Raw genomic sequence first — 20,310 nt, forward strand, 5'->3', positions numbered from 1 at the left:
TTTGTTCGTCACAAACATACGGACACCTACTAGGTGCTAGGTACTGCAGTTACAATGCAAATTGCATTAGACACTGCCTATCCCATTCCCTGAAAAAAAAAAAACAAACAACAAAAAAACAAAAACACTGCTACTTAAGATTAAGCATGTATTTATTTTAGTTCAGTTAAAACAAACATACATTGTTTCATTGAAACGGTGTAGCACTCTTTGCCAACAAGCCATACTAGAATTGTTGGTCTCTAACAGTACAGTAGGGATATTTACACTATATACACAAAGTTAATACACCCAGGTTCTCAAAGGTCTTCCATTACACTAGATCACACTTTATTTCATTACACTAGATCACATTTTGATTACTGCATTTTGAAAATTTATACCTTATTTAAATTTTAAATAAGAGATCTGAATTTGCACCGAGATTTCATGAAAAAATTTAATGTTGAGTTTATTGCAAATACAATTTAAACACTTTAGTGTTTGTACACAATTTGTCAATTTTTCAATATTCAATTTTCTGTACAGGTACTTTTGGGACAATTCTTATAGTTACATAATATGAATTCATCAAAATGCAGTTAAGAAACTTATAGGAATATATACACTTGAACCCAAGACCCAAACCTGACATTATATACAACCTATTTACAAATACATATGGACAGACAATATATGTACATAGATTATCATAAATATTGAAAAATAGGTTAGCTTTAATGGATTAATGTTGTTCTATAAATAACATTACAGTTATAACTGAAACATCCACGGAAGACAGTAATGCAAAATGAGGTGACAAGACAGTGGTTTTAATACTGAAGACTGCTCATTAATGGGAATTCATTGTTTAGGAACCTCAAGGCAGACAAGATAGCTCCAAGAGAATCATGCATTGCAATTTTCCCTAGGCAGTTGATTTTGAACCTCAAATAACCAGATGATTGGAGGAGCTTCCTCACATTAATTTGTTGTAAAGAAAAGAATTTTTTTTTCCATTCCTTCCTGGTTGCCACAGTATCTTCTGTAGAAACAACTCTTGGTATTCCCTGGCAGGTCTTAGATACAAAGTCAGCAACTTATTCCGGGAGCTCATGCAAATGTGCCAATTCTTGGTCTCAACTAGAGGTGAGGTTCTGCATTCGAGTGGAGTGTCTAAAGCCCAATTAAATGAAAGCAGTGCTGTAGAATCTGTCTTCCCACTGCCTATTTGTAGATGGTCCCCAATTATTTTATCTTCATAGGAACAGACAAAAGTGGACCAATGGTTTCACCCAATGTAGCACTACAAGACGTCTTCCAGTTCCATAAGGGTCCTTACACATGTATCTTGTTTGTTAATTTAGTCACATATAATACAAGAATGCGTAACAAAAACCACATCTGCCATATTTCTGGCCCTTGCCCCAAACTCAACATTTTTAGTTCAAGGGCAAACCTTAGAGCCAGATGACCAATCGACAATTCCATTATTTGCTTCCCTTAACCACTTAATGGAATTATGTATATTAGATTTTAGACATTATGCCTGATGAGCAAAGTACCACGTTATTTTAATAATATATTCACCATACACTGTGACATATGATAAATGTGCTCTTAAAGCCAAGTTTCAAAGTAATTATTTTCACTTCTAACCAGGATTGAAATGGAAGGGTTGACATGCAGTTGGACCAAAACGACTAACACTCAGTTTGCACTGTTTTCCCTAGCTAACCATTTGTTGGATGTAAACAAGTAATTCTACGTTGTACAAGAATGAGATGACAGTCCAGTGCAAATGAGTTTTTATAAAGCTTACTGCATGAGAAACCCAGTGGCCTACACAAAGAGAACTTATATCTTACCAAACATAGGTGTACCCTGTGGATTAGACCTCTACTGTAGACAAAACATGAACACAACTAAGCCATACATTGTCAAGTAATTCACACTTCCAGTAGGTGAGCATTTTGAAAAAGTGTACTCTCTGGACACAATAATTTTGGCCTATTGCCATCAAATGCCCATTTTCCACTGCTGGAAGCAATGTCAAAAAAGGGCTGGCCCAAAAAAATACCCAGAGCTGTCAATACAACACTGGAGACAGATGCAACTGAATAAACCCTGTTTTACCCAATTGCACTATTTGGTACCTCAAAATTAGTTATTTTATTTCCCACAGAAATATCTGTATTATCTTCCATTCTAATATGCTGAAGACACAAACATTTCAGTCTCGAACCAAATTGTTTGGGGACAGAGAAGAAAAGTGATGAACAGGGTTCATCTGATTTGGTATAGCAATAATCAATCAATCATCTTTTAAGTAATGGTGACATTTAAATGGAAAAAAACTACGCTCCTAATTCATGGTACAATTTTTCATTACATCATTTTCTCTAAAAATTATTTTGGGTAAAAAAGTATTTGGCTTATTATGCCTACAAAAAGGCAAATCATTTCATTATACTAATATTCATTTTTAAATACCAATGAAATTATTTTATGGAATTTATTGATAACTGCTTCTGAATAAAGTTCAAAAAAAGCAATTTTTTAAAAGTAAAAGAGTGCTTCTGAGGTCTTTAAGTATTTTTGGTACAAAAAATAATAGTGTTTTTCTCAATGGTTATTCAATACTTTGCTGTAAATTAAGAAGAATTATTTCTCACATCGAATGGTTCCATTAGGCACATTCAAGTAAAATCATAAAATATCCAAGTTAAACAATGACACAGCCAAGCATGTGGCTTGATAAAAGTTAAGAGTTCGTCCATTCTCTGGAATGGAATAAAATTGTCACTTCCCTTAACCCGAGACTCGTGGTTTTGTTGTTCATATCCATTTCTAACATACAGATAAGTTTCTTTAACAAAAAAAAAAAAAAAAAAAAAGTTCACTTATTCTGCACTCAGAAGAACCAGCGAGGAATCTGCACTTCAAAAGGAAGTGAAACTGAAAATATTAGGTGAAATTTCATAGTAGTTGAGTTTACTCAACACTGGCATCAGATGCACTGAGTTTGAGTTTGAGTGGTGCCAATTAATGACCACCTCCAGGTGCATTGTGTACCCAATCCAAAACAATCAAGGCCATGCTTCCGGTCATCACCAGTATGCCACTTAACAGGAAGAACAAAGCCTGCAATAAGCATAGAGAAAATTGATCAATAAGTAATAAAACACATATGCTAAACATTTCTTTTTCTACTTTTTGAAATGTGCTTTAATTACTAAAGTTTATCTACTGCATCATGTTCTACAGAATGAGTATTTAACTTGCTAAATATAAACTCCTAAGTGATCAGTAAGTTATCTGCAGTACAAAATAACTACCTTTGAGGCCTTCTGAACTTTTTCACTTTTCCATTCCTTTGTCTCAAGTGAAAAGGGAATTTTCTTGCTAAACAAACTGCTTCATATAGAGGTGGACTGGATTTTTTGCAATTTTTTAGAGCAAAAGTAAAGTCACAAAATCAAACCCAAAACATCCTAAAATGCAGCAAAAGTCAAAGCCAGAGGTCTTTCCAGGAAATACTAATTCCTAAATCCTACCCTTCAATACTGCCACTATGTAATTTAGAGTAAAACAAGATGACAGTTGTTGGTTTATAAACAATTCTAGTACTTTAATCACAGCAGAATGAAGGTGGAAAATAATGACTAAAAAGCAGTCTTTTTCCTAAACACCACCCACCAGGATTCTGGTACTAGGAACCACATCATTTGTGGTTAGCACATCATTCTCTGTCACCAGCTGGTACTACATTTTAGAGTAGGTACATAATAGTAAACACTATGGAGAGATGGCCTCCCTGAGAGCTTCACTCTGAAGATGGTCAGTCTCATTCAACTAAACGCCCTTCCTTCTCTTTAATATATTCAATGCCCATTTAAGTCCCTGTCACACAGTAGGCAGTCCAATGAAAACTGGTTGAACAAATGTTGAAAGCTTAATATCTCACACTAGTCTTCAACCCTATTCCTATCTCCAAAGTATCTAATAACTTTATTGCAATTAACTTAAGTATTTATTAGATGGCAAACTATCTTTCCCCTTCCCTCTGCAATCTTCCATCTGTGAAGTATACCATTACAGAAATGTTTACTGGAAACTTCAAAGTGAAACCACAACAAATAACAGCTACGAGAATAAAATTAAAATCAGTTAGAGAAATTTATATTACTACTGTTTCTATGGTGATAATCTTTCACTCACCCCAATCTTTTGTACAGATTTCATAGGTTCTTTCTTCACCAACTTGATATAGAAGGCAGAAGGAAGAATAAAAATTAACATAGCAGCTGCAGATGCACCTGTAAAAGAACATTTGTTTCTTGAGGATTCAATGAACCACTTGTCATTCATTCTTTAAATCTTAAAATCCCTGATGTTTGAATCAACTTTGATACTTTCTAAAACTTACCAATAAAACCAAAGATATCCCTAATAGTTGGGACAAAGATGACAAGTAAATTGGTAAATGCCAAGATAGACACTGTAATGAGACTATGACGCCACCAACTGAAATCTTTTGATGCACACAACAAGTGAGTTACAGAACTCCGGATCTGCAAAAATAAATAAATAAATAAAATGTATTTTAAAAATAATAGCAATATAAAATTTAAAAATCCAGCTTCAATGAATGAAAGGAATGCCCAAGTAACAAGGAATCTATCCAAAATAGTAACTATTTCTAAATAAAACTGTGCCTCTTTCTCTGCTGTTTCCTGAACATCTGAACACTTAAAAGATCATTTTATATCTTATGGTGAAAAAAAAGTCCCCAGGATATTTTGAAAATATACACTGTATTTTTTAAAAGTCCCTTCAAAACCACCACCAACTTAGTATTGTTCTACTGGTGTTTCCCTTCTTCCAGAAGATGAAAATCTCACAAATATTCACATGTTTAAAAACTCATTCCTACTGAAAGCAGAGCAAGTGATTACTTACTGGGAAAATAACTACTGGTACTGTCAGGGTCACAGCCACTAACACAGCCAGACGGACAATGAGAAGAAGAATATCAGTTCCCAAGATAGTAGAGTAGGTATGAAGCAATTCTGACTCAACATGTTCTACAGGGAAATACCAAAAAAACTCTTGAGTGTCTGTTTTCATTGAAGACCAAGTAGAAAATTTAACAGCAAAATGTGCACCAGTTATTTAGCTACTCACAAAACGACTATAAACTAAGAGGCTAATAAGATTAGTTTGGAATTATGGTTAATGCAATTAAAGTAACATTGAAGGAAAATTTTTCTAAATACCACATAGAGATTTAACCACATGATTCCCATTAAAAGCAACAGGAGTTAAACAGCTAAATCTCCTGGCTTGGCTTATAATTTGTGTTTGTGTTATACAGTCTGAAGGTGATGGGAGAGGAGACAAGCAAGATGAACTCAGAGGCTGGCATATCATACAAACATGCCATCAAATGATTAATGATGTTTTCAAACCTGGATTCTAGATATTACTGATTAAATACACTACAGAAAATTCTAAGTTCTAAATATAATTTCTCATCACAAATATGAAATATATTAAGACTATTTTTAAAGTGATGGAACTATACATAGAAAAGTAGCAGTTTCATTTCAATAAGCTTTTTTTTTTTGGTAAAGGAGGCATTATTTACCGTAAAATGTTAGGTATCCAAAGAGGGCGGCAAGCAGATACATGAGAAACATAGCAAAAAATGAAATCTTGGACACATTCATCATTCTTCTACGGCTGCGGCTATATAATTCAAAAGAAAATTCAAATGTGTATTTCAGCAGCAGTTACAGCAGTTGTCTAATATTTTCTCAAACTGATATAAAATGAAATACTCACTCTTTCAGTTCTTCATAGATGGGAAGAATAGCAGGATGACAGACAAATGAAAAGGTCAGAATTGGCACAGCATAGACAGTCTGAAACAAAACGTAAAAACCTACTTAATCTGATGTAACAAACTCATGCTGTCATATTTCTACAGCATATATTTTATGTAAACAATCTTAGAATCAAAGCCTGAAAGTTTCCTTTGTGTAATTAGCTTCCATTCCTCTAATCTGTTCATGAAGTATGATCAATATCCTCACTTCTGAATGTGTCAATTATTAGCACCATGTGATTATCTCATTTTTCGATTTTAAGATGTAAACCAAAACTTTCCTCACAGTCCTCAATAATTAGCTAATCACATGTTTTCTAAGAAGCACCTGTTATCCTCCTCTCTTTACCCTGGGAGTTATTTTTAAATTTCCAGTGAATAACTTCCCTCTTTTCTTCCCTAAACTCTTCTTTTGAGAAAATAAGCATATTTAGTTACCTGTGAGTTGAAAATAAAATAGTGAGGTCTGCAAGAGTCATTTTCAGTCACGTTATGTGACAAATCAGGTACGAGAGCTGTTGGCTGTGTTAAGGTGGTGTTTATTGTTTCATTAATTATCAAAGCAGCTTCCACAGGACACGGAACCTGAAATTTCTTGCAAATGACCTAAAAAGATATTATTTTGCATATGTTAAACTAAGTGACATGGTAGGGTTTACAAAAAATATTTTCTAAAGAAAAATCATACCCACCACAATCAGAAAGAACACCATACACAACAAGGAAAAGCCACTGGTATATCCCAAATATCCTAGAAGGGGGGTGGCAGGAATCAGTATTAGTTTAATGAAACAGATTTAAAGCAAATATCTTTTCCCCACTGAATAACTCAATTCTGCTGGGAAGACTTTAGGCACTAAAGTATGGCTACACTACTAAATTTCTAATTCTTATGATACTAAAATATAGAATTATTTAAATATACTTGTCATAACCCAAGCTAATAAAAACTATCATTTGCATTATTTCTTACAAAGTACAATATATAGTGTCAATTAAACATTTTGGCTCCTAAATGTTGTATGCTGTGAGTCCCAAAGATATACCTTTCTAGGGCTTTTTCATTCTGACTAATTTCTATTAAGAGAAAGCCCAACTAACTGGTGAGAGGCTCATTTCAATTCTCTTTTAGAGATGAGTTTGCTCACCTAAATTTCTAAACAGCGACAAAGGAAGAATGAGTATCAATGACACCAACAGAACCAAATAGTCACCGTTCAGATACCACAATCTAAAGAAAACAGAAACAAGGTCAAAACAGTCACAAATATCCTCAGAATAATATATATTTCTTCTAACAGGACTCATTTTATAGAAATACCATAAAAACAAACACAAAAAAAGACATGTTTGGAAAAAGTTTCCCTTGTTCAAGATAGGAATAACTTTTTAACTTTGTGTCCTAGATGAATATTTACTCAGGTTAGAAGTTGGGTATGAAACAGTGTAACTTTTGTCCCACTACTTGCTCTGGGAAAGCTGCCAGCTGATTCATAACACAAAATGCTTCTCAAAGACTTGATACTAACGCAGGGAACAAAGCTGCTTTGTTAAGCCAGTAATCTTATCTTTAAGCACTTTCAGAAAAATTGTATACCAACTTTGGTACAGCTTTAGCATGTAATTTCTAATGCTGGAAACTAAAAAATTTTAAAACAAGTTTTTTTTCCAGACGTGTTACCAAATATACTTATTAAACATTTCAATGAGGAAAAGTTTTCATAAAATGCATAGGCAAACTGCCTCCTACCCCCCCGAAAAATTATAAAACTCAGTCCCCCAAACCAGGACTTATTCCAGGTTATCAGAGTATATTGTGACATCTTGAACCACCTTTAACTCCGAAGACAGCCAAAAATATCCCTTTTGAACTTACAGAAAACATTATGTATGTCCCCTAAGCCTTTTCCTTTTTAGGTAAATCATGAATTGCACTCTCTTCTAAATCACTATTTTCAAATTCTAATTGCCTCATAAATTCTGTTCACTTCAGCAGTAAGTACTCTGTAGAACACTAATACTTAAAGATCAGCTTAAAAAATTAAATTTCTAAAGCCACATCTTTGATAACGGCACTTCTCTATTTTGACATAATGAGCTGCACGTAGGGTGGGAAGTAAATTACCCTTCCCCATGTTTACTTTAGATAAAAACCTGTGAGTTCACTGGGATGAATAACTTTGCTAGAAGAAAATGATTTCTATAGCATGCCCAAGCATTTTCTGGCACAGTATCCCTTATCCAAAATGTTGAGTATCCCTTATCCAAAATGCTTGGGACCAGAAGTGTTTTGGACTTTGGAGTATCTGCATATACATATTTGAAGTATCTTGGAGATGGGACTATAGTCTAAACACAAAATTCACTTATGTTTCCTATACACCTTCTTAAACCCACAGCCAAAAGGTGATTTTATGCAATATTTTAATTAATTTTGCACACCTGTCACGAGATCAGGTGTGAATTTTCTACTTGTAGCGTCATGTTGGCACTCAAAAAGTTTTGGATTTCAGATTAGGGATGTCCAACCTGTATTTTGCATTGAACAGATTAAGTCTTAAGAATTCCAAACTTACAAAAATAGGACGGATTAATTTTTAATGTAATTCAAAGCTTCAATCCTCACTTAGGACATATATTAAAAACAGCTATAACTTCTTTAAGTATGAACACAAAGACAGAAAGCAAGTTCTAGAAAACCTGTTTTAGAAATTAAGATATCCAAAATTGTGGGGCTAGCTACTATCTTTTGGCCTTTCATTCTCCAAAATTCGAATCAGTTTACGGGTCAGTTTCAAAAGGAACATGTATGGATAACTAATAATCATTTTGTATACAACTTTGATAAAAATATATCCAACCACTTTTGACTATAATTGTTTCTTATGAGTAACCTTACTTAGCACTTACCCAGTGTTATCTTCAATGTCCATTAATGCCTGGATCACCAAAGGCAACTCATATTTCACTATGAAGAGGTAGCTTGACATAGCTAGAGGAAAACAAAATTATACCATTACAAGTGCAAAATGCGGCACGTGACACCAAAACGCGTATGTCACCACTCTGTGCTATACAATGAGCATAAAGTCTACCCAAATTGTCTTTTGAAAAATTCTTACCTCCAATGTTCTGCATTGTAATTGATCCAGATGCTGCAAGCTTTCCAACTAATCCAAATGCCTTATATCCCAATTGTTCATATAATAAAGACCCTACAATTTAAGAACACAGAAGCATGAAGCCAAGGATTTTAAAAGAGAAATAAAATCATGATAGGTATACATTGTTTTAGAAAAATCAAGAATGCTATCATACCTCCTTCATTGGCAGTCTTTAAAAGGAGATGAACAGAATACAGGGAAAATATTGACACAAACGTCAAGAGAATTCTGATGAGAGAAGGAAAAGGCACAGGGTTATAAATAAGCATGGCTATATTGAAAGACAACTCTTTCTGGTTGTTTAAATAACATTATGTGTGAAACTTGTCCTATTTGTGTCAAAATGCCCTGAAGAACTGGCATTTCCTCTCCTGCTAACTGGAGTGTCAACATTGTCTCTTGCCTGACAGTAAAAACTTGCATCATTTCTCAGGTGACAGTTCTACAGCATTGGTTAGGAACAAGGATGTCTACCCACTGAGCCAAACACAGCATGAGACACTGGAAAGCTCAACTTCCCAGTGGAGTTTGAAACTTGTACTTTGATTCTGGCACCACAATAATGAGCTGTATGCTTGCCACCTTTCTGCATTTCAATAGTTCCCTTTATCTGTAAAATATCAGTAATATCCGCTACTAAACCTAGCCCACAAGATTCTTATGAAATTCAACTGAGACAGGTTCAGGAAAGGTTTTAAAACCACATGGACCGTATACATATAAACAGGAATGAGAGGCCAGGTGCAGTGGCTCATGCCTGTAATCCCAGCACTCTAGGAGGCTGGGGCAGGATGACTGCTTGAGGCCAGGAGTTCGAGACCAGCCTGGACAACATAACGTAGGGAAAACCCATCTCTACCAAAGGAAAAAAAAAAAAAGCCAGCTGTGGTGGTGTATACCTACAGTCTCAGCTACTCAGGCTGAGGTAGGGGGATCACTTGAGCCCAGTAGTTTGCCACTGCACTCAGCCTGGAGGACAAAATGAAATACTGTCTTTTTTTTAAAGAAAAAAAAAAAAAGGAAAAGAATGTAAGGGGGAAATAACACTAACATGATACTAACATTTTAAGAGTGAGGCACTACAAGCTTTACTAACAACTGGGCACAAATCAGAGAACTAACCATTGTAATGACATACTACATTGCACCCCATGGCAAGGAATACAGGCCCAGTATTGTCACAGTTAAAACAATGTCTGTGCTAGAATGAGTAGGGTATCAGCTTGACTGTCTAAGCCTTTCCTCCCTTGACCTTTTAACTTGGATTCAGCAAGAGAAAAAAAAAAAAATAAGGTAACATAGAGTGACTAAAGGGACCCTAATGTCACCTTATTTTCCTTTAGGGTAAGGGTTCTCCCTCATTCCAGCTTTACTTTTCTTCCACCTAGGAGAGCCCAGAGATACAGACTAATTTTTAAAAGAAATCAAATAACAAAACAGGGAAACTCATAGAAAACCCTGCAAAAGAGAAGAGTTGCATATTTTTTGATTCCGTGTGAGCAAATTGCACGCAGTACCATGTAAGGTGCTGACAAAGAAACTGATGTCTATTAGTTAAACAGAGGAAGTGGCTTTACACTACCATTCTAAATGCCAGAAGTTTTACAGGGCCTAGTCTGAGGTGACACTATCAACCTCACTTCTAACTGGAGAAAAGATGTCGATTTAATTAAAAACAAACCAAATTAAGTCCTTCCATGTCTTACACTGAAATGACGAGCGGTAAATAGACTTTGTAACCTTTGAGGTCACTTTCAACCTTGAGATTGATTCTACTTAAAAAGGTTAGCTATAGAGTTGTTGAAGTGGACCGTGGCAGCCATGTGGTTTTTGGCCCATTTAACTCTATACCTCTAAATATAAAGTACATACTGATGAATAAAATCACACTTTAGCAATCTTATTTAGCTATTTAGTAAAATGGTAAATCAATGACATAAGCACCTATTAAAGTATAATTCCAAGAGTACAAGGGTTACATCAGAATTTGACCTTCACTTATGAAACAGAGGTGCCATTTAATCTCCTTTAAATTCTTACTTTAACTACACTGGCTGCACTCTAAAACTGCCTCGTTTTTATGCCAAGCGCTAACAAGGATTTCAAATATTCAACAGTGATGCCATTCAGATTCTCCACTAAAAATTCCTGAAATTCTAGGATTCTATGTAAATTGCTGGTCCTTCACCTTAGTAAGGGTTCTTTCAAAAAGCCTCATCCTAATTGAAGCAAGCCAGAGTGAATCCTAGCATCTAGTACTCAAAGCCAGGCTTAACCTCAGTGTGGAATTTCACAAAGCAGAGATTTGCAAAGGTCTGCTTTTCTTTTCATGAACGTTCTATCGTGCTGGAGAAAATAACTTGAGTAGAAGGCACCAGTCAGCTAAGTAAAACATATCTGTCACAAAGGGACAATTCCATGTTATATACGTGTGGTTTCCTTATCTGTACAATGAAGGCATTAAGTTACACAATCCTCCACAGAAATTGCCTTAGCCAGGGGTCCACGGGTACTTAAACTTAAGGGCTATGACACAAACATCACTGAAAAATACACGCTTAAGACTGCATGTATTTTTGTTTTGTGCTTTTTCCCTGGAAATAAGATCCACATTTTTCCATCATATTCTCCAAGAGTCAGTGACGCAAAAATGGCTAAGAACCACTGCTCTGAAGTCTTCTGTACCTCCAAGAGTCTATCCAGGTATTTATGCTGGAAAGCACAGGAGTAATTAAGTCTAACTGTGCAACTGTGGGGGGAACCATTTAAAAACAAGTACTTAGTAAAATACTCATTTTTTTGCCACAGCATGTGGCAATCGAACAGGTCTGACAAAAGCAAACATTAAAAAAACATGTATGGATTGCTTTTCAGGGTCCAGAAAATTGACTCCTCCGTCTTAAAACAAACATGTTCCAGGCTGAGTAAATACCACCACACCTTGTATGTTTACAGGAATTTTCTTTTCCTTATTCATGTAAGGGGCCACAGGTCCTTAAGAACTGTGTCAATTTACCAAACTGATTTGGAGCTTAATAGGATTTTCAGCTTCTCAAAATTTATACCTACCCTGGATTTAGCCATAGTTCTTTTTCAGTATCTACCATCTGTTACAATTTTGTTTTAACTATTCCCACTGACTTAGAAGACTTCTGGCTTAATTTGTCAGTTTTAAGGACTGCCCTATTTTTTTCTAGTTGGCTTTCTTGATATTGTGCAGTATGTAGCAGAATAAAGAGATTTTTGGGGTTTCTCATACTTTTAATTTTAAGCAAGTAACTTGAGTCAGCTACTGCAACTGTAAACTCAGTTTCCGGAGCCAAAATATGTTTTATCATAGTAACTGCCCTGCATGGCAGATTCACTACTTACACATACTTACATAAAAAGAGCAATTCCAGTATTAGCCATGGCATAAGAAAGCCCAAGGATTCCACTGCCCACAATCGCATTGCTCAGATTAAATACTGACATTCCAAAGGAAGTAGTACCTGGATGCTACATAGAGGGAAAACGATAACCAAACATATAACAATAATTAAATGGAGAAAACCAGGTTTGGGCAAGTTAGATTTGAATTCTAAAAGTAAAACTATTCTTTTACTCCATAAAGCCACTGACAGACAAATTATTATTTTTAACTTACAAATTCTGTTTCATACTTCTTCTTCCCCATATTCGATTCAAGTAAAAAGTTCTGGTTTTCAGGATCTACATCTGCATAATGGCTACAAAAAATACAGACATATATAATTGTAAACTGGATTGAAATATCTATCACTACACACAAGACTGCTTGAACATAAAATACCCCCCACCAGCATAGTTCTGATACAACACCTTTACTTAAATGTATAAATATTAACTAGGAGTTGACTTTCACACCACGAGCTATCTTGTCATTACAACAAGATAATCGGATACTCTTCCAGAGATGACACACATTCTCTAAATGCTATAGCGAATTAAAGCAATGGAAGCAAATTCCTAGGTAACTCCCTGAACCCAACCCATGCAAGCCGTTTTTTCAGAAGTGTCACAACTTCTCCCACCTTTTCAGAGCAGCTTGCTTGGTGGGGTAGGAGTAGTTGAAGTCGCTGTTGGAACTGTAGCTGCTGCTGTCTTCATCCGGGGAAATATTGAACCGTCCCATTTCGGCCTTCGTCATGCTAAGCACTGGGAGGAATCGGATGCAGCTAGCAGCGCTGGGCTCCTTTTGTCCTTGGCGGTGGGTGCACCGGCCGCGAGTCGGCCTGCGAAAGTAGAGGCGGCGCGTCAGGACTGCAGCGCCCGCCCGCCGTGGTCAGGTGACGCCGCGGGGAGGCGCAGCGCGGCTGATTCATCCCAGGCCAGGCGAGTGGAAAAGTACCAGCCGCGCGCGAGGGGCGGGGGCGCGCCAAGGGGCGGAAAAGTACAGACGGCTGAGCCGCGGAGAACAAAGATGATTCCACCGCTGTGCTGCGGCCGCCGAGGCCCCCTACTCCGGCAGATTTCAGTATTTCACCCTCTCTATTGTCCCCAGTCGGAGTGGAGGGGCCGAAGAGGGCTCTGTTTTGCTTTTTCCCAGCCGCTGCAAACGTGCACAGGCACTCAGGGCACACATGCAGCCCCGACCCTGGCTCGTGTGCATGCAACCTAGGCGCATGGCTTCCCGTTTCTAGCATTTGGAACAGCAATGCTGCGTAATCTGTCCTTTACTGCCTGGAGTCCCCACACCGGGAAATGCCTCGGCCGCACACAGCCTTCCCCAGAAGGAGGCGGAAAGGGCCGACACTACTCTCTCGAGGGGGGCGAACGCCTGGGCCCCGGGAGCTGGGGGTTTATTTACACACGCGCGCGCCAGTGCCCTTAAGCACACCCGTCCACAAGCAGCTGGCCCGCGAGTGCTTCGCCCGCTCAGCCCCTCCTATGTCTGGAAAGCAAACTGATGCAATATCGATCGTCGATATTGTCAAATGTTCTCAACTTGTCTTCCCCAATCTTGGCCTCTCCTATAATACATGCCCAAGCCCACCTCCGCCGCCCCCAGATTCCTGGTTCCCTGGACTTAATTTTTTTTTTTTTTTATTAAATGCAAATCAGTCACAAGACTTGCCGCAGCAGAGCCGCGGGCCAGGCTGGCTCCCCTCCCCCTAATGGGAAGATGCGGCTCCGCACCGGGCAGGCACGCGGCCCGGGCCCAGCGCCTGCTCTCCTGCCCACGTCGCGGGCGCGACCCCTGCGCGGCGGGCCAGGATGGAAGGCTGGCCAGGCCAACCGACAACGCCCGCCTCGAAAGGAAACGGACCCCGCGGTCGCCTTCCCGCGCGGCCCCTCCCGGAAGCCCCTCCCCCACTCTCGCCCGGGTCCCGCGCCCTCCCCACAGACACCCCCCCGCACGCGTTACCTCGGTGGTCTCTGTTCTTGTACCCTGGAAACCTCACGCAGACGTCTCCAGTGGGTTTCTCTCAGTCAAATACAAATCATAAAAAACAAACAAAAAATTTCCCCAAATCCAACAACAGGCAGGAAAAATAATTTTAATAAAAAAGGAAATGACAAACTGCCGCCCCAATCCTCCGGCGTCCGCCGTGTCAAAGGAAAGGCGCGAGTGTGCGGTAACGCGTGGTTGGGCTGCTGCTGCTGATAGCAGTACTGGAAAGGCGTTCACTAGGGCGGCGGCGTCGCGGGGCTCTGTAGCAGCCCTTTGAGCGGCGGGTTATAGCGGCACCCCGGGACGCGTCAGTGGGCGGGGCCGCGGCCGCCCGGGCGCCTTCTCTTTGTGTATCAACACCACCTGGGCCCCACCTCCGACCCGCCCAGCCCGAGGCCCCGCCTCCCTGCACCTCCCTCTGCGGCCCGCGCCCGCGGCCCAGCCCCGCCCGAGGGCGCCCCCAAGACTCTCCCGCAAAGCCAAAGCCCACTCTCTCCAGCTTCCTAGTCTGGAAAGACCCCCAGATGCTGCCGCTGCCTATCCTTTTCAGCCCGGGTTGGTGCTCAACACATGCGGTTGTCTTTGAGGAGCCATCTCCTTAAAATTTTCTCCTGTCCGATTCACCAGCAGTCCTTGCTTTGGGGGCACATATCAAGGCTTTTCGGGGACACCACCCTCCCACCAAACACTTTCTTGATTGTTATTTTTGTGATTTACAATGAGGTTTTGTCTCACAAACTTGGGCCAAGACAGCAACGTTGTCCTGATGGTTTGTTGTTGTTTCTTTTCCACCTAGACCTGCTTTCACTCTTCAAAACTAGCCCGAGGTCGGCTAGCAGCTCCTTTTCGGGATGACCTTTTTGTACGGCCATGGAAAACCAGACTAGCGGAAAGGCTACCTTTTGGCCAGCAAGCCAGACCCCTTAGAAGGAGGCCCCAGTAGGGAGCCCGGCGCTCCTAAGGCTGCTTGGGAGTCCCCAGTTTTCCATTCGCTGACACGTCGCTTCTCTTATCCCACCACCACCGCCCCCTGCAAGGGCACTGCCTTGTATGAATGCGGGTCTGAGGCGCTTTCTGCAGAGCCTGGTCCTTTCCCTTCAATGGTGATGTGGTCTTGCTGAGCCAGGCAACTAGGGGGGCCCCTTCACTGTGGAGAAAGTGGTGCTGCGGGAAAGGCAAGACTCACTCCCTTGCTGGAAACAAAGACCCCTTAGGAGAGAGAAATGTTCGTGGAATGAATGAACAAACAAGTTTGACCTACTGCTCTCTTCCTTATGGGGACGTGGGAGAAACTGGGCAGGGCACAAAGCAAAGGGCTGGGTGTGATCACAATTTTTGCTTTCAATATTTTACTGAGGAAATCTGTACAACTGCCTATTTCCGCCGCACATGAGGCTTCGGGTGCCCTCGCCTGCACCAGTGTTTATGATTGACAAGCGAGGGCCCGATTTCCCCCATCACACTCCTGTGTTCCCTACCCCAAACCTTCTAACCTTCTACTCCGCTCAGGCCAGTCTTTTTTTTTTTTTTTTTTTTTTTTGAGACAGAGTTTCGCTCTTTTTGCCCAGGCTGGAGTGCAATGGCGCGATCTCGGCTCACCGCAACCTCCGCCTCCCGGGTTCAAGTGATTCTCCTGCCTCAGCCTCCCGAGTAGCTGGGATTACAGGCATGTGCCACCACCCCGGCTAATTTTGTATTTTTAGTAGAGACGGGGTTTCTCCATGTTGGTCAGGCTGAAATAATAGTCATTCTTGCTTTGGTGGCCAACCTCCTCTCACCCCCTTAAATGCCGCTATCGCACAAGGCTTAGCCTTTGAGCCGCAGGAAAGCACCCCGCATGCCCCATAGCGTCCCTCCCTACTCTGTCCTCTTTTTGCAGGTACTATTTTCTAAAACAATATGGTGATGGACTTTTAAAAACCCATGCTGTCATGCACTCAAAATCATTCCAGACTATTTGTAGTATCATCTGCCCAAAGAGATTGTGAACTCCCCAAGGGCAGGTTTGGAATTTGACACACAATTAGGGCTGAAAAAACTATCTTCCTTCAACATACATTCCCCACTAAAATCAATCAACTCTTCTTGTCACAACAATCTTGGTAGTGGTAGGTTAGAGAGGAGTCCCAGGAAGTTTCTTTAGATCAGGTTTCAACTGATAACAATCAAAAGGTCTTAAACCACTTTTTCATTCCAGATGAATCTCTGGTCGTTTCCTCTGCCCAGTTAGAGGTGCTAAGGAGGCCCTCAGGGTTGGTAGTTATGGGTGGCAAGTTGCACTATAAGTAAATCTCATGTCCTTTGGACTTTTTGGTGGTTCGTATTGCAACACATATTTAGGAGAAGCACAATACCTGTACAGCTGAGGGCAAAGTGGTGGGAGGGGCAGGGGGGGCTGCAGTAATGATCTGGTCTCTGTGATCAGAACTTGAACAGTAAATGACAAAAAAAGAAGAGGGGGTAAACTTCCATGTTTTTATTGACAGTTTGATTTGTCTTTCCGAGGGCCAAACTGAGGCACGCCTGCTAACTCCATCAGGCTTCCAGCTGAGGCCTGATGTGCTCTGAGCAATTGCTGTTATGCTTTGGGCTTGAATGCATTGGACACAGTGTCCTCATTCAACTTCTGGGAAACGATATTGCCAAATACCTATTGGTCATAATTTTGTTTGATTTCTAAGCTACTGTTCTAGAAGAGCAGCATTTTTTAAACTTTCAGAATGGGACCAAGTGGTGGATAGTGATGAATTCAGTGGATTACTACTAGCTTTTTATTTCCTTCAATGCAGTAGAACAGAATACTTTTTTAAAAAAATCAGTATGCCATATGTACTATTATTCTGCAAATCTTTTATCTTGATTATGCGTGTATATATATATGTGTGTGTGTATATATGTACATATGTATATATTTGTGATTATCTGTGTGTTCATATATATGTGTGTGTGTGTATTATGAGTTGTGATGTAAAACAGGTCCCCAACCCCTGGGCAGCAGACTGGTACCAGTCTGAAGCCTGTTAGGAACTGGGCTGCACAGCAGGAGATGAGTGGCAATTGAGCAGCATTCGGCCTGATCGGGGTGGCATTAGATTCTCATAGGGGCACAAACCCTATTGAGAACTGCACATGTGAGGGATCTAGGTTGCATACTTCTTATGAGAATCTAACTAATGCCTGACAATCTGAGTTGGGACAGTTTCATCCTGAAACCATCTCCAATTTTTTGTGGAAAAATTGTCTTCCACAAGACCGGTCGCTGGTGCCAAAAGGTTGGGGACTGCTGATGTAAAATGTATTTCTTGCTGCGGGTTGGGGTATCAAAGAATTTTGAAAGCTACTGAAAGTGAATTTTATTTCCTATCCTAAGACAGAAAAACTGTCACAAATATCAGTTATCAATTCTGGATTTTCAGGAATGCATTGTCAGGATACAGTGTTAGAACTATTTATTGAAGGTAGGTGGCTATCTTCTGTACAATTTTTTGACCACTATTTCCTGATAAAATAGAGTGGTTCTGTTTCCTGGAAGCTGTCATTGGTTGACATTTTCTACTTGTTGTTAAACAACTGGTTTTTAAGATGACCCTCAAAATTCTATTTATCCAGCAGTACAATTTGCCAAAAATAGGCTTACACATAAAATTTGCTTCTATCTACCCTCCATTTCCAACTGTATAGTTTCATTCGCAGATTAGCTTCTATGGCTTTCTTTGATCTGGCCCAGTCTATATTTCCAATCTTATTTTCCATTATTCCTTGTGGTAGGCAGCTTCTAGGATAGGCCCCAATAAATCACCACCTGCTGGTATTCATACATATTTGTAATCCCCTCTCCTTGAATATGGGCTGGACCTAGTGATGCACTTCTATCTGGCAAAAGTGATAGCATGTCACTTCTGAGGCTAGGTTACAAAAAGACAGGCCGGGCATGGTGGCTCATGCCTGTAATCCCAGCACTTTGGGAGGCTGAGGAAGGTGGATCACCTGAGGTCAGGAGTTGGAGACCAGCCTGACCAACATGACGAAACCCCGTCTCTACTAAAAATACAAAAATTAGCTAGACGTGGTGGTGCATGCCTGTAATCCCAGCTACTCGGGAGGCTGAGGCAGGAGAATGGCTCGAATCTAGGAGGCGGAGATTGTGGTGAGCAGAGATCACGCCATTGCACTCCAGCCTGGGCAACAATAGCGAAACTCTGTCTCAAAAGAAAGAAAAGACTGTGGCTTCTATCTTGTTCTCTTGTTCACTTCCTCTGGCTCTCTTCTTCATTTGCTTTGAAGGAAACAAGCTGCCATCTTGTGAGCTGTTCTATGGAGAGGCCCATATGTCAAGGAACGGATGTTTCTGGCAACTACCAGGTAGAACCTGTGGCCTGCCAACAGTCATTTGAAAGTGTGGAAGTAGATTCCGCCCATTTGAACCTTGAAATGAATGTAGTCCCAGCTAATACCTTAGCCAGAGGACCAGATAAGCTCAGCCCAGATTTTTGACCCACAGAAACAAGTGATAATAAATGTTTATTGTTTTAAGCCACTACAGTTTGGCACATTTTATTACTCAGCAATAGATAACCAATATATTCCCCTTCACATACCCTATGCTTTTGCCAATATATGTTGCTCAGTGTTCTCAATATAAACCGTTTTCCATTTAAACCATTTCTACTACTTGGAATGTTCTTCATACCTCCTCTTCCCTGCCACTATATATTTAAATTATATCTTTCCTTTGAAGCCCAGCTTAAATATCACAACTTGTATCAACTCTTCATTTGGTGATCCCATTTGAAACTGATTTCACTTTACTTTCAACTTAGTGCCTTATAAATATCTTTTTTTTTTTTTTTTTTTTTTTTTTGATGACACTTCTTTTTCTGTTGTCTACATACTAGATTTGATGTTAGTGTCTTTTCAGGGCAGTCTCTTGCTAATCACATCCAGTCTAGTTACTTGTAAAAATAAGGCACTTTTTGAATATGTAAATGAATTAAATACTTTTTTCTTTATAGTACTGATCACCACCTGAAATTATGTTAAATATGTTCATTTATTTACTTTTTTATTGTTTGTCTCCCTCACTAGAACATAAGCGCACAAGGGCCAGGATTTAATCAGCTTTGATCACTGCTAGTTCCAGCACCTGAAGTAGTGCCTGACAATACATTTGCTGAATGAATAAATGCAAGGTAAATAGTTTTGAGTTTCTCAAGAACCAGGAGAAACCTATTATATGTTATGTCTAAAGGGCATATATCCTATCCCTTACTTCCTAAAGCAGAACTCTTGATTTCTCTATCAAAACTATTTTTCCTCGAACCTTTCCAAGTTAGAATAACACCATGATTCATAAGGGAGCTCAGGCCCCAAACCAAGGAAGCATCCTGAGTCCTCCTTTTCCTCAAATAACCAACCCATCAGCAAGTCATGAGGGCTCTGCCTCCACATATATTCAGAATTCTGTTACTTCTCACCATCTGCATTGCTCTGGCCCTGGTGGGACTATCATCTCTCTCAAGACATCTCCTGAATCATAGCCTAGCTCATGTGTGGGTTTCCATTCGTGGTGCTCACAGTCCATTCTCTACCTGTGAGTCATTTAGTAGCCATCTTGGTAATCAGATTGAAAAAACAGTACATAAAGGGTTTGGTACTATCCGCAGTTTTAGGCATCCACTGAGGGTCTTGAAACGTATCTCAAGCAGATAAGGGAGAACTACTGTATCTTTATGCAGCTCCCTTCTTATCATTTAGATCTTATCTTAAATGTCACTGACTCAAAAAAATCTTCCTTGGCCATTCCAGCAAAAGTTGCTCCTTGCTGTCCTATTCCCCACTGTCCTATTTTATTTTTTAGTGCAATG

The 20,310-nt window shown here is 39.8% G+C and overlaps 1 protein-coding gene across 2 annotated transcripts; it reads right to left on the reverse strand.

The window, feature by feature from the left end:
• Nucleotides 1-134: 134 nt before the first annotated feature.
• On the reverse strand, nucleotides 135-14,708 carry SLC38A2 (solute carrier family 38 member 2). Of its 2 annotated transcripts, XM_005570639.5 has the most exons (16): nucleotides 14,420-14,708; nucleotides 13,086-13,286; nucleotides 12,680-12,761; nucleotides 12,416-12,531; nucleotides 9,188-9,261; nucleotides 8,992-9,084; nucleotides 8,780-8,861; nucleotides 7,018-7,100; nucleotides 6,562-6,620; nucleotides 6,308-6,475; nucleotides 5,827-5,906; nucleotides 5,630-5,730; nucleotides 4,942-5,066; nucleotides 4,409-4,553; nucleotides 4,201-4,298; nucleotides 135-3,123 (listed from the first exon to the last, which is right to left on the reverse strand). In XM_005570639.5, exons 2-16 carry the CDS (start codon nucleotides 13,199-13,201, stop codon nucleotides 3,025-3,027), a joined length of 1,521 nt encoding a protein of 506 aa, XP_005570696.3. In that variant the 5' UTR covers nucleotides 13,202-13,286; nucleotides 14,420-14,708; the 3' UTR covers nucleotides 135-3,024. The 2 variants fall into 2 exon arrangements, with proteins under 2 accessions (XP_005570696.3, XP_073862782.1); XM_074006681.1 differs by lacking the exon at nucleotides 12,416-12,531.
• Between the last annotated feature and the right edge of the window lie 5,602 nt (nucleotides 14,709-20,310).

Source organism: Macaca fascicularis, chromosome 11 (genome assembly GCF_037993035.2).
Source record: "Macaca fascicularis isolate 582-1 chromosome 11, T2T-MFA8v1.1".
In the NCBI taxonomy this organism is placed as follows: Eukaryota; Metazoa; Chordata; class Mammalia; order Primates; family Cercopithecidae; genus Macaca; species Macaca fascicularis.

Bases quoted from the DNA above. Each gene is read 5' to 3' on its own strand.
- SLC38A2 (XM_005570639.5), bottom strand. From the start codon at position 13,201: ATGACGAAGGCCGAAATGGGACGGTTCAATATTTCCCCGGATGAAGAC. The intron at 9,262-12,415 runs GTAAGTATGTGT...TTCTCTCATCAG, and splicing joins ACTGGAATTGCTCTTTTTAT to AATTCTCTTGACGTTTGTGT. The intron at 6,476-6,561 runs GTGGGTATGATT...ATATCTTTTTAG, and splicing joins TGGTGTTCTTTCTGATTGTG to GTCATTTGCAAGAAATTTCA.